At 41.6% G+C, this 13,278-nt stretch overlaps 2 protein-coding genes across 6 annotated transcripts; one reads left to right on the plus strand and one right to left on the minus strand.

Annotated features, from left to right (window-relative positions):
* Positions 1-382: 382 nt before the first annotated feature.
* Positions 383-7,878, plus strand: LOC113016115 (retinol dehydrogenase 7-like). Of its 5 annotated transcripts, none has more exons than XM_080297458.1 (6): positions 415-524; positions 3,662-3,827; positions 3,934-4,248; positions 7,006-7,264; positions 7,336-7,499; positions 7,583-7,878. In XM_080297458.1, exons 3-6 carry the CDS (start codon positions 3,936-3,938, stop codon positions 7,804-7,806), a joined length of 960 nt encoding a protein of 319 aa, XP_080153584.1. In that variant the 5' UTR covers positions 415-524; positions 3,662-3,827; positions 3,934-3,935; the 3' UTR covers positions 7,807-7,878. The 5 variants fall into 5 exon arrangements, with proteins under 5 accessions (XP_080153583.1, XP_080153584.1, XP_026014457.2 ...); XM_026158673.2 differs by lacking the exon at positions 415-524 and adding an exon at positions 1,996-2,101; XM_080297460.1 differs by lacking the exon at positions 415-524 and adding an exon at positions 2,040-2,101 and having other exon boundaries at positions 3,598-3,827.
* A 1,358-nt stretch (positions 7,879-9,236) lies between these two features.
* On the minus strand, positions 9,237-12,889 carry LOC113016114 (ATP synthase F(1) complex catalytic subunit beta, mitochondrial). Its single transcript, XM_026158670.2, has 10 exons — positions 12,691-12,889; positions 11,729-11,902; positions 11,453-11,627; positions 11,159-11,280; positions 10,895-11,079; positions 10,644-10,802; positions 10,337-10,459; positions 9,948-10,160; positions 9,662-9,863; positions 9,237-9,511 (listed from the first exon to the last, which is right to left on the minus strand). The coding sequence occupies exons 1-10, from the start codon at positions 12,791-12,793 to the stop codon at positions 9,414-9,416; spliced, it is 1,554 nt and encodes a 517-aa protein (XP_026014455.2). The 5' UTR covers positions 12,794-12,889; the 3' UTR covers positions 9,237-9,413.
* Between the last annotated feature and the right edge of the window lie 389 nt (positions 12,890-13,278).

The raw sequence follows: 13,278 nt of genomic DNA on the forward strand, positions 1-13,278 counted from the left end.
GACTGAGATTTGGACATACTGGCTTGAATAATACGTTATTCATGATACGGAAACATAGTACCGGAAAATGTGATTACTGTGGGGTAGAGGAAACTGTAGAACATGTCATGTTGCAGTGTCAGAGGTATCAGGTTGAGAGGAGACATTTGATTCAAAATCTTAGTAACCTAAAAATCACACTGGATTTGGTTGATTTGTTGCGAAAGGAATCAGGAAGTAAAAGTTATCAGGCCTTATTTCAGTTTTTAAGAGAGGGGAACCTGTTTGGAAGGATTTTTTTTTTTTTTTGAGCGTCGTTCCAGACCATACTACATACCAGTTGGTGGCGGTAATGCACCTTTCAATTGTTTGCCAACCGCCAATAGAAAGAAAGAAGAAAGAAAGAACAGAAAAGACTAAACTAGTAGGCGGGGTCAACTGGATCGGCTCTCCCTGTCCAGTGCGCGCTCCCGATGCAGGGTAACAAACTCTGTTGGGGATACGTACGTTGTCACAAACTGTCTGTGAAATCTTCTTCGGATCAGGTAAGAAATCCCGTGTACTGACAGCACATTACTGGCACAAGTCAGTAGCTGAGTAGATGAATAGTGTTACATTTTCAGTACGTTTGGTGGACGCTTTAATATTTGTTTCAAAAGGGTTAAGAAACTTCGAGTTAATGTACTTTGAACTCGGTTCCATATGACCCCAGCTTTGTTCTGCTGTCGGATTGAGCAAAGAAGCGTCCAAGTCCCATCTTCTGGCTGCCGCTATCCTACATGCCAACCTGCATCAGTGATTACATCCTGAAGCTGGAAGCTATTCCCATCGCCAAGCAGATAGAATAACTTTGCATGTAATAAAGGCATTCTCTCTGTATGTACATCTCATGCATCAGTAAATTTAACTGATTTCAGAAAGGCTTTGTCTTTCAATCTGTTCTCATTACTTATCACATTACTTTCTCAGAAAGGAACCTTTGCACCTTTTTCACAAAGGCATTTTCAAGGCCATCTTATCTACAGCTAGTCTGAACAGATGAAAAGACCTGTGTCCATGAGATTATTGATAGGCATGTGGGAAAGGTTAAGAAAGACCAATAAAAAAAAAATAAAAAAAAGAGTCCAGTTCACACTTGGTTTCAAAGTACACAGCGAGCAGGATCGTGTTGTTGCTATACTTCAAATAGTAGAAATGCCTTGTTTTGCAGTATCAAAACAAGACTGCAATGTCACCTGCAGGATTTTAACTTCTTAAGTTACAAAGCAAAATGTTTAGTTATTGGTAGAGTTAGCTGCGCAAATAAAAATAGAACTGTATGTCCAAAAGATATAGAAAAGATAAAATCTTGTTTTTTAGGATGCAGTGCTAATCTTACCTTGGAGGGAGTCACTGACCTGGTGGACACGAGGTTGTAAGGTTCATTCTGTTCATTTTACTTCATGACTCCTATCTAGACGAGGAGTCAAACTGTTTAAATACATAGTATTTTTTTGTCTCCAGTGGCACTAACAATCTTTCCTATATGAAACCTTTATATATATTAAGCCTTTATATTCTGTCATTGTTCCTGTAAACAGTAATGCCATTAGTGCTTTCTAATAAAACCAGATTTAGAGCCAAAACTCTGTATTTAGGTAGTACCTTCACGCTTTTGTTTATTCTTATATTCATATAGTCCCTGCTGGCGTCTGACAGCAGTTTGAGATCTAGAGTGGTCATTTGTATAACGCTTCTGTGGGGGCGACCGTGGCTCAGGGGGTTGGGAAGCGAATCTGTAACCGGAAGGTCGCCGGTTTGATCCTCGGGCTCTCTGTCCTGGTCGTTGTGTCCTTGGGCAAGACACTTTACCCTACCGCCTACTGGTGTTGGCCAGAGGGACATATCGCGCCATCTGTCAGACTGCCCCAGGGCAAACTGACCACTCACTGTGGCTCGTGGCCAGTGAAGACCTTGGCCACTTGGAATGGCTGAGACAGGAAACGCTGGATCTTACGGGCACGAGCCACAGTGAGTTTATCCTCCTCAGACAACTCATCCATACCCAGGATGCAGGGGTAACAAACTCAGTTGGGGATACGTACATTGTCACAAACTGTCTGTGAAATCTTCTTCGGATCAGGTAAGAAATCCCATGTACTGACAGCACATTACTGGCATAAGTCAGTAGCTGAGTAGATGAATAGTGTTACATTTTCAGTGCGTTTGGTGGACGCTTTAATATTTGTTAAAAAAAGGGTTAAGAAACTTCGAGTTAATGTACTTTGAACTCTGTTCCATATGACCCCAGCTTTGTTCTGCTGTCACATTGAGCAAAGAAGCGTCCAAGTCCCATCTTCCAGGTCAGCTGGATTCCACGTCAACTATTTCAACCAGTCAACAAATAAACTCCAAAAGTTTGTAGTCGTAAATTGGTCACATCTGTGAACATTTAGAGGCGGACTTTAAATGAAGTGCGTTTAGCTGCAAGTTTAATTAACTTTAGACGACCTAACATCGTCACTGAGTTTGTTTGTTTTTTATTTAAAATAATGAACAATGTTGGCCGTGGACTCTTCCTTCAAACTGAGCAGGTAGAGGGCAAAAAAAAAGTCTCTGTAAAGAGCGGTTAAAGAAATCAGCTCCCAAAAATGCAAACTAACAGGAAAAGGCATAATCATAGGAATGTCTGAGCCTTACGCTTCATGTATAGAGGAGAGGAAGGCACTGATTTGATATGCTCCATAGTGCATTAAGAGAGGGAGGCTCCCTGGGAACACAACAGTTGCCTCTAGTCGCTTTATATTGTAAGCCACTACAATTATACGCTACACCGTACAATTACGAGTTTAATCAATGAAATGCATTTATTTTTTAACCACGTAATGTTTTATGATGTATTGTCACAGACATGCACTTCTGTAAACTGGTAACTGTGGCTGCAGATGGCCGCCCCTACCAGAGTCTGGTTTTGTTGGAGGTTTCTTCCTGTTAAAAGAGAGTTTTTTTTTTTTCTTCCCACTGCCAACAAGTATTTGCCTTTACAGTACAATGTAAAGCACCTTGGGGCAGCTCTTGTTGGAGCTATACTAAAAAATTGAATTGAACTGAATTGAATAGTTGTATGCTGAAATAAACAGCATTTACTTACCAGCATTTACAAACAAATGATTAATAATTAAAATGATGAATCTGCAGATGCAACATCTGGAACAAGACAGTGAAGCCTGGAACACTGGGAATTCTTTAAATAAGTTTAGTTTAGCTTAATTTAATGGGGGGACACAGACTTGTAGCATAAACCATTTTGAATCCATGTCACCTACTTTGGTTCAGCTCAAAGTAATCTTTAATAAGTTGAATACGTTTAATCATGATTATTAATATCATGTTATTAAGTACAACCAAGCCTAACTTTACAGTCGTCTTTTTTTGCCCTCTGTTAATAGCAAAAGTTCATTTAGATGTCAGTTATAATTAGCACATTTATTTTAGCTTTTCTCCCAATTTGAACTGTATGAGGTTCATACAGGGTGTACACCTGCACAGGCCTTGTTTGCGATGACTGACCTTAAGAACACCAACACATACACTGGAAGAACACCCAGTTCAAATTAAACACTAACTTGAGTTTGTTAGTCTGTCAGAGGACGTCGGACCCTCAGGCCACCCTCATCAAGTCTGTTCCTGATCGTTTGCTCAGATACAAAATGACCTCCAGCAGGCCACTGCTTAACCATGAATCCTGTTGCTCAGCACATGGATGCCTTCACTGTTAACTTTGGCCATGAGACTTGGGCTTGGGACTGTCGACGAAAAGAACACTGGCTTCTGTTATTAAGAAAAAAAGCCAAATCAAACATGCAGAGGTACCTTAAAGTTGGCCTTACACAACAGTGTTGTCACGTGGCTTACTCTGTTCACTTTGTTAAAACAGCCAGTAACGAGTAAACATACGTTCCTTTGTCCTTCCAGTCATGTACCTGTACCTTCTGGGCCTGGTGGTTCTCTACTACCTGTACCGTTGGATCAGAGAGCTCCCCAGGGTCTCTGACAAAAACAGCAAGTATGTGTACATCACAGGCTGCGACAGTGGCTTTGGGAATCTTCTGGCCCGGCATCTTGACAAGCAGGGCTTTCGAGTGATTGCCTCTTGTTTCACTGAGAAAGGAGAAGAGGATCTAAAGAAGTCCTGCTCCAGCAACCTGATCACAACTCATCTGGATGTTAGTTCTCAGGAAAGCATTGACAAAGTTGCGGCAATGATCAAGGATATGGTTGGGGCACGTGGTAAGTTTTATTTGGTGGAAATACCTGCACTTCATTTAAATAGCTGTTTCCCCACAGAGTTTGAGTGCTGTTTATGTTTGTGACCTCTGACTTTCAATAGCACCATTAAGACCAAGTAAGTCTATAGGATCTTCTTTTTCTTTATGCCAACTGGTAAAAAATAAATAAATGGTTGAAAATCACAGAGGTCTCACCAACTGTACATTTCCTGGTAGGACTGTGCCATATCATGTCTTCTGCAATAATACCTGTATACATTTTTAAGTGATATAAAAATGTATACAGGTATTATTGCAGAAGACATGTATACATTTTTAACTGATATAAAAATGTAATAGCCTGATATCACTCTAATAGCAATGCCACATGTTAACTTTCCTTAGTATGTGCACGTATGACGGAAGCCCAGGCACATGTGTCAGCAACAATTTGAATACCTAAAAGAGAGCTGCTTCAACAACCTCCAATAAAGTACTTTGCAAAATATGCAAAAAACTGTTCTTGCTTGAAGGTGGAAGCAACAAATATGTTTCAGCACTCAAGGCAGAAACAGATTATACCAAGTACAACCAGGGTATGAAGGAGGAGATGCCAGCAGCTATGTGCGACCCAAATGTAAATAAAGGACTCCACTGAGCATCACTGAAACTCTGCTAGTAACACTCCATATGACAGGAAGCGCAAATGGTGGATTATGTGGGTACATAGGACTAAACAACTAGTTAAAAAGCTTGTTCCAAGATCCAACATCCCAGTTAGAAAATTTTTATTTAATTCCTAATTTTATTATGTGACAATATTGTGCACATCCATTTGTGCAAAATCTCTAAAGTTAGAAATCTCCTGTCTCGGAGTGATGCTGAAAAACTAGTTCATGCATTTATTACTTCTAGGATGGACTACTGTAATTCATTATTATCAAGATGTCCTAAAAACTCCCTGAAAAGCCTCCAGTTAATCCAAAATGCTGCAGCAAGAGGACTCACAGGGACTAGAAATAGAGAGCATATTCCTCCTATATTCACGTCTCTTCATTGGCTCCCTGTTAAATTCAGAACAAATTTAAAATCCTGCTGCTCAGATACAAGATTTCATTTAAGGTTTTTTCTCCAGTTTCATGACTGTTTACATTGTAGATTCTCACTGAAGGCATCAAAACTCTGAATGAACACGTGGAATTATGTAGTAAAGACAAAAGTGTGAAATAACTCAAAACATGTTTTAGTTGTTTGATTCTCCAAAATATCCACCCTTTGCTTTGATTACTCCTTTGCACACTCTTGGCATTCTCTCAATGAGCTTCATGAGGTCGTCACCTGAAATGGTTTTCCAACAAGCTTGAAGGATTTCCCAGAGATGCTGAGCACTCATTGGCCCTTTTGTCTTCACTCTGCAGTCCATCTCATCCCACAGGATGCTGTGGTAGCCATGCTGATTCAGTGTGCTTTCAATTTTGAATAAATCCCCAAGTGTCAACAGTAAAGCATCACACCTCCTACTCCATGCTTTACAGTGAGAACTATGCATGTGTCTGCTACTGGAACTCTGTGTGGCATTTATTTGGGCTCTAATCTGAGGTGCTGTTAACTTGTGACTTCTGAGGCTGGTGACTCGGATGAATTTTTCCTCAGCAGCAGAGGTGACACTTGGTCTTCCTTTCCTGGGGCGGTCCTCGTGTGAGCCAGTTTCATCGTAGCCATGATGGTTTTTGCGACTGCACTTGGGGACACATTCAAAGTTTTTGCAATATTCTGTACTGACTGACCTTCAGTCCTTAAAGTAATGATGTACTTTCGTTTCTTTTTAATTAGCTGATTAGTTCTTGCCATAAAATGAATTCTAACGGTTGTCAAATAGGGCTGTCAGCAGTGTACCAACCTGACCAACACAACTGATGGTCCCAACCCCATTAAGAAAGCAAGAAATTTCACAAATGAACCCTGACAAGGCACACCTGTGAAGTGAAAACCATTTGAGGTGAATACATCATGAAGCTCATTGACAAAAGGCCAACGGTTTACTGTGATGTCAACCCTGAAAGTAGTAAAGGGTGGCTACTTTCAGGAATCTACAATATAAGACGTATTTAGAGTTATTTATTAATTTTCTCTTTGCTACATAATTCCATATATCTTGCTTCATATATTAGATGTCTTCAATATGTATCTACAATGAGAAATGGGGAAGTGATGGTAACAGGGTGCTGTGGGAATGCTACTATGAACTCCAGCTAGGTGAGTGGCTGCAGCAAGTCCCAGGAATAAAATCCCAGATCTCTGTCCAGAAGAGCACAGTCCTAAGATACTGCGCAGTACTCTCTGGGGTCCCTTTAGGGTCCAAATGTCCAAAGAAAAAAATTTAAAGACCTCCAGAAAGCCTGCAGAACTATTGCTCAACTATTAAAAAGAATGTCTGGCTCCTTGGAAGCATAATATGGTCATCCCAGGCAGCCAGTCAGAAGAAAGCTAATGATAGGAGGGTCTTATAGTAGGAGGAGACTGAGTTTGCTTTTACAAACATACAGATAAGAACCAGTATGAGATAAGCAGGGTTTATTCTAAACTCTGTCATGCAGCCTGACTGTAGTAGAGTTTAGGGATAAAAATATGGACCTGGACTTGAGCAGAATAATTTCGCTTTGAGTTATTTTTCCCATTTGAATGTCGATCAACTACTGTTGCTAGTGCACATAAAACATTACTGGTCAAGAACAGATGAATTTCAGTAGACTGTATGTGCTCTTTTTCATTATTTTAGGCCTGTGGGCTGTAGTGAACAATGCCGGCATCTCCATTCCCAGTGCCCCATGTGACTGGCTGACCCTCAATGACTACAAACCCATGCTGGATGTGAACCTGAATGGGGTGATTGGTGTGACCCTAAGCGTCCTACCGCTCATAAAAAAGGCAAGGGGAAGGGTGGTGAACGTTGCCAGTGTGTTTGGAAGGATCAGTCCTGTTGGGGGCCCATATACTGTCTCAAAGTACGGTGTTGAAGCATTCAATGACAGCCTCAGGTAAGGAGAACTCATAAAATATTGGTATGATAATACAAAGATTTCCCGGGTTGATGAAGTGTCCTTCTTAGGTTAAATATGGCACCTTTTGGTGTGAAGGTCCTCTGCATTGAGCCAGGCTTCTTCAAGACAAATGTGACCAACAGTGCTATCCTGAGCAAAAACATTAAAATGATCTGGGATAAACTTCCACAGGAAGTCCGAGATGATTATGGAACGGCATACCTACAGAAAGGTATATGTGGATTACCACTTCTTCCATTTATTTTGGTTCCCAACTGATTATTTGTTCTTATTTCATTTATTTGCCCCTTTTAGCATTAACAACCTTAACTGACAAAGTTGCCAAAATGAGTGATGCAGACTTGATGAAAGTGGTCAGCTGCATGGAACATGCCGTGGCTGCTGTCCATCCTCGCACTCGCTACTCCCCAGGCTGGGACGCCAAGTTCTTCTGGCTGCCGCTATCCTACATGCCAACCTGCATCAGTGATTACATCCTGAACCTGGAAGCTATTCCCATCGCCAAGCAGATAGAATAACTTTGCATGTAATAAAGGCATTCTCTCTGTATGTACATCTCATGCATCAGTAAATTTAACTGATTTCAGAAAGGCTTTGTCTTTCAATCTGTTCTCATTACTTATCACATTACTTTCTCAGAAAGGAACCTTTGCACCTTTTTCACAAAGGCATTTTCAAGGCCATCTTATCTACAGCTAGTCTGAACAGATGAAAAGACCTGTGTCCATGAGATTATTGATAGGCATGTGGGAAAGGTTAAGAAAGACCAATAAAAAAAATTAAAAAAAAAGAGTCCAGTTCACACTTGGTTTCAAAGTACACAGCGAGCAGGATCGTGTTGTTGCTATACTTCAAATAGTAGAAATGCCTTGTTTTGCAGTATCAAAACAAGACTGCAATGTCACCTGCAGGATTTTAACTTCTTAAGTTACAAAGCAAAATGTTTAGTTATTGGTAGAGTTAGCTGCGCAAATAAAAATAGAACTGTATGTCCAAAAGATATAGAAAAGATAAAATCTTGTTTTTTAGGATGCAGTGCTAATCTTACCTTGGAGGGAGTCACTGACCTGGTGGACACGAGGTTGTAAGGTTCATTCTGTTCATTTTACTTCATGACTCCTATCTAGACGAGGAGTCAAACTGTTTAAATACATAGTATTTTTTTGTCTCCAGTGGCACTAACAATCTTTCCTATATGAAACCTTTATATATATTAAGCCTTTATATTCTGTCATTGTTCCTGTAAACAGTAATGCCATTAGTGCTTTCTAATAAAACCAGATTTAGAGCCAAAACTCTGTATTTAGGTAGTACCTTCACGCTTTTGTTTATTCTTATATTCATATAGTCCCTGCTGGCGTCTGACAGCAGTTTGAGATCTAGAGTGCTCATTTGTATAACGCTTCTGTGAAAAGCTTGAAACACTGAAATAAAATTATTTCTGAAACATCACGTTTTAAATATTTAGTTTTAGTCTGTCAAACTGGCTGCATCTGTCAACACTGTTATGTCTGCATGACAGTCAACTGTCTTTAGAAAGGATTTGATTTCATACCAACTTTATTTTTTTACCCCCGATTCAAGCATTAAATAGGTTTTAGCCACAATAACCCCTTTTTTTTTTAGGTTCAATAAAACTCTGCTGTACATGTTTTTGGAAAGCATGTAAATTGGCGCATGTTGACTTAATTTGTACATATAAATGTACAATTTCAGATCGTCTTGACTACTTTGACCAAGTAAACAACTGCAGAATGACAGAATTGTTCAACTGTTTTATTTCAGCATGTGACAAGCTGCAGCACAGTTGATAGCTTAACATAGCAGCTCCAGAATGCCATCTTCTGGTCAAAGTAGACAAGGACAGCCATTTCTTTAACTCCTTTACCAGCAACAAGATTTTCCACTACAAGTATAACCATTGAGAAAATATGCAGTTAACGATGAGTTTTATGTAAAGACTGTTTTATTCCGTCTTTCACTGGAAACATTAAATAGAACTTTTTCAGGATGACAAGACAGGTACATTTGTATTTTGACATGTTTTACAAACCAAGTGCTCCTAACCACAGGGCCTCTCTGCTTCTACTCTTCTCTCTTCCCTTCAGTTAGGTTGTCTGGATGTTTATGAGTGCTCCTCAGCCAGTTTCTCAGCTTTCTGAACCACCTCCTCAATTGGACCGACCATGTAGAAGGCTTGCTCGGGCAGAGCATCATACTCACCTGAAATGAAATGAGAACAAAAAAGGCAATTAAATTATAAACAGAGCTGAGGAAGTTGAGGATCACAAGCCATAAAAAAATTAAAACATAAATAAATTTTAAAAAAAAATAAAAATTAAAAAAAAAAAAAAATGGACAATTCAAACTTACCACCAAGGATGCTCTTGAAGCCCTTGATGGTTTCCTTGAGGGGCACCAGCTTGCCCAAGTGGCCAGTGAAGACCTCGGCCACTTGGAATGGCTGAGACAGGAAACGCTGGATCTTACGGGCACGAGCCACAGTGAGTTTATCCTCCTCAGACAACTCATCCATACCCAGGATGGCAATGATATCCTGTAGTGATTTGTAGTCCTACAGAAGAAGAAAGTAGCCTAGTTTGTTTGAAGCACTTACAGTTGTCATGTTAATTCTAATGGTACCAATAAAGCTGCAAACCTGAAGGATTTTCTGCACGCCACGAGCAACATCGTAGTGCTCGGCTCCGACAATGTTGGGGTCCATGATACGGGAAGTTGAGTCCAGGGGGTCGACAGCAGGGTAGATGCCCAGCTCAGCGATGGCACGGGACAACACGGTGGTGGCATCCAAGTGAGCGAAGGTGGTGGCGGGGGCAGGGTCAGTCAAATCATCAGCAGGCACGTAAATGGCCTGGAAACACAGGACTTGTTAGCATTTTTGGAAGTCCTAGGTTACCCTTTAGGTTGCCAAGCAACATATAAAACTAGGATTTATTCCTTACTGTCAGTAAGATAGTTTCCAGCTTATGTCAAAATAAATAGATTTTTGATTTCTAAAATGCAGACTCAGCACTCCTCAAACCTCACCTGCACAGATGTGATTGAACCCTTCTTGGTGGTGGTGATTCTCTCCTGCATGGTACCCATGTCAGTGGCCAGAGTGGGCTGGTAACCCACAGCAGAGGGAATACGACCCAGCAGAGCAGACACCTGAGAGAGAAGGTGAAGTCATCAAGATTGCAGTTTGACAGAATCAGTGTATTTGAAGGAGGAAGAGGGGGAAACAAAATAACTTTTGAAATGAGAATCTTTACATTGGATGTGTGGTGTAGCTAGAGCAGTTGTAAATCTTTATTTTTAAGGAAAGCTTTGGTTTAAATCAAGTTGCACAGACCTCAGAGCCAGCCTGTGTGAAGCGGAAGATGTTGTCAATGAAGAGCAGCACATCCTGACCCTCCTGGTCACGGAAATATTCAGCCACAGTCAATCCAGTCAGAGCAACTCTGGCACGGGCACCGGGGGGCTCGTTCATCTGTCCGTACACCAGCGCCACCTAGCATGGACAAGAGTTTGGTTAAAGCAGACATTTTGGAATGTGCTGTAATAAAAATGCATCTTTTTAAAGTTCCTTTCCACAGTCCTCACCTTGGAGGTGGTATCCTTCAGGTTGATCACACCAGACTCAATCATTTCATGGTACAAGTCATTCCCCTCACGGGTACGCTCTCCCACACCAGCAAACACAGAGTAACCACCATGGGCCTTGGCCACGTTGTTGATCAGCTCCATGATCAATACAGTCTTGCCTACACCGGCACCACCGAACAGACCTGTCAAGTCGAGAAAACCAAGTTAGTTTATCACGCATCAAAGTCAAGGCTGAGAAAACGTGCATGTTTGGGCTCATACCGATCTTTCCTCCCTTGGCATAGGGAGCCAGCAGGTCCACAACCTTAATGCCAGTAACCAGAATCTCCTGTTCCACACTCATGTCAGTGAATTCAGGAGCCTCTGCATGGATAGGTGCAGTCCTGGGAAGAAGGGGAAAAAAAGTAGATTAATGTAATCACTGAACACACCAGTTAACATTTAAAAGCACAGCATCTATATATGTCCTATCATAACAGGTTTTATTATTGCTTCAGACTGTGCATGTTTAAACCTCATACAAAAAACTGCAGGATATTTTCAAAGTGTACTTACTGTTTGGTGGAGATGGGACCCCTCTCATCAATAGGCTCCCCGATGACATTCATAATCCTGCCCAGGGTCTCGGGACCCACTGGAATTCTGATGGGGGCACCAGTGTCCAGAACCTTCTGTCCACGGACAAGACCCTCAGTACCATCCATAGCAATGGTACGCACTGTGTTCTCCCCTAAAAACAGAAAGTGCTTTTGATGTGTCTGTTTAACCTAAGAAAGAGTTGCTAGTGGTATTGTAGCTAGGTAGGTGAAGAGTATAATCCAGCTGGCTCACCAAGATGCTGTGCCACCTCCAGGACTAGCCTGGATTCACGGCCTGCCACCTCCAGAGCATTGAGAATGGGAGGGAGACCCTCATCGAACTGGACATCGACAACGGCACCAATGACAGCCACAATGCGTCCGTTGGCGGTGCTGGCAGCGGCGGCAGGTGCGACATAGTCTCTACCTGGAACATGAACCACTGAGTGTCATACAGATGTGCTGCAGCTGTGACCTTGTTATGCATTATGGCCGGAAGAAGCACCTAAAAGGGCTTCTATACTTGTGTGTGTCCGGCCGGTACATCTCAATGTCAAGTGGCTTATGCTAATCTGCGAATAAGTTTTTAAACTGGAAAGTGAAACAGCAGTACTAAGCAGAATTCAGTAAAATTTCAGTTTATTTTATTAAGTGCAAATAAGCGAGTTCTCCCACTAAATAGCGTCAGAGCCAACAGTGACAGATGAATGGATAGCGATTCCGAGCTAGAATTGCTAATGCTGCATACTTGGCCACAAACTCAGTGACACAACTTTGTTTTTCCCTTTATAGTTTTGTTATTTTGGCACTGTATTACCTCCACACGTATCACAAAAGTGAACCGTGTTACCGACTGTATAACCCTGCTAATCTGCAACTACGAATGCTAACAGCAGTCTTCGACCGCCTCATGTCATTACAGAGGTCATTTCTAATAACACAAGAATAATACAGTCTGCTCATTTCACAATGCGAAGTAACCATGAAAAGATCTGTTTGCACACATGTGTATCCATTTAATGTTTTGGAAACACTCCGGCTGATTTAAAATGTACATTTTAATATTAAGGCCTGCTAAGCCACCGGCAGGCAAGCCAGCGTGTTGCTAGCACCAGCTAAGTTTAGCATGGTCCCTGCCCTCTTCTGACAGCCACGTAAATGCGTCTGTTCTTTAAACAATCTTCTTTCCAGAAACAACGAGCATGCAGGACTCACGTGAAAGGACAGCTGGGGATCCAACAAGAGCCTTCAAGGGCTGGACTCCAGGCTTCAGAGCCTGCAAAGCCCCGGTGCAGCAGCGTCCCACAGCTCCTAACATTGTCAAAATGGCTGAAGGTGGAAAGAGACAGAGGAACTTCAGGCTTTATAACGTATGACCGCTTAGACGAACTGCGCCTGCGCACAACGTAAAACACGCCACAACGAGCATGCGTAGTAGTGATGGGATTTCCGGCTCTTTTTAGAGAGCCGGCTCTTTCGGCTCGACTCACTAAAAAGAGCCGGCTCTTTCGGCTCCGAACCGGCTCTTCAGGTTGTTTTGTTGCTTTAATTAATTTATTATTCACAATAATATAAAATTATGCACAAAAGGAATTACTAACGTAAAAAAGTGGTTTTATTTATATATGTTTATATATAAATATATGCGGTGGCCCCTAGAGACAAAATCCTCTATGCTGTTGCATGCTGGGGGAGCAGGCTGAGGGTCGCAGATGCCAACAGACTTAATAAACTAATCCGTAAGGCCAGCAATGTTGTGGGGATGGAGCTGGACACCCTCAAGGTGGTGTCGGAGAGGCGGAT

This window comes from Astatotilapia calliptera, chromosome 23, assembly GCF_964374335.1.
Source record: "Astatotilapia calliptera chromosome 23, fAstCal68.1, whole genome shotgun sequence".
Lineage (NCBI taxonomy): Eukaryota > Metazoa > Chordata > Actinopteri > Cichliformes > Cichlidae > Astatotilapia > Astatotilapia calliptera.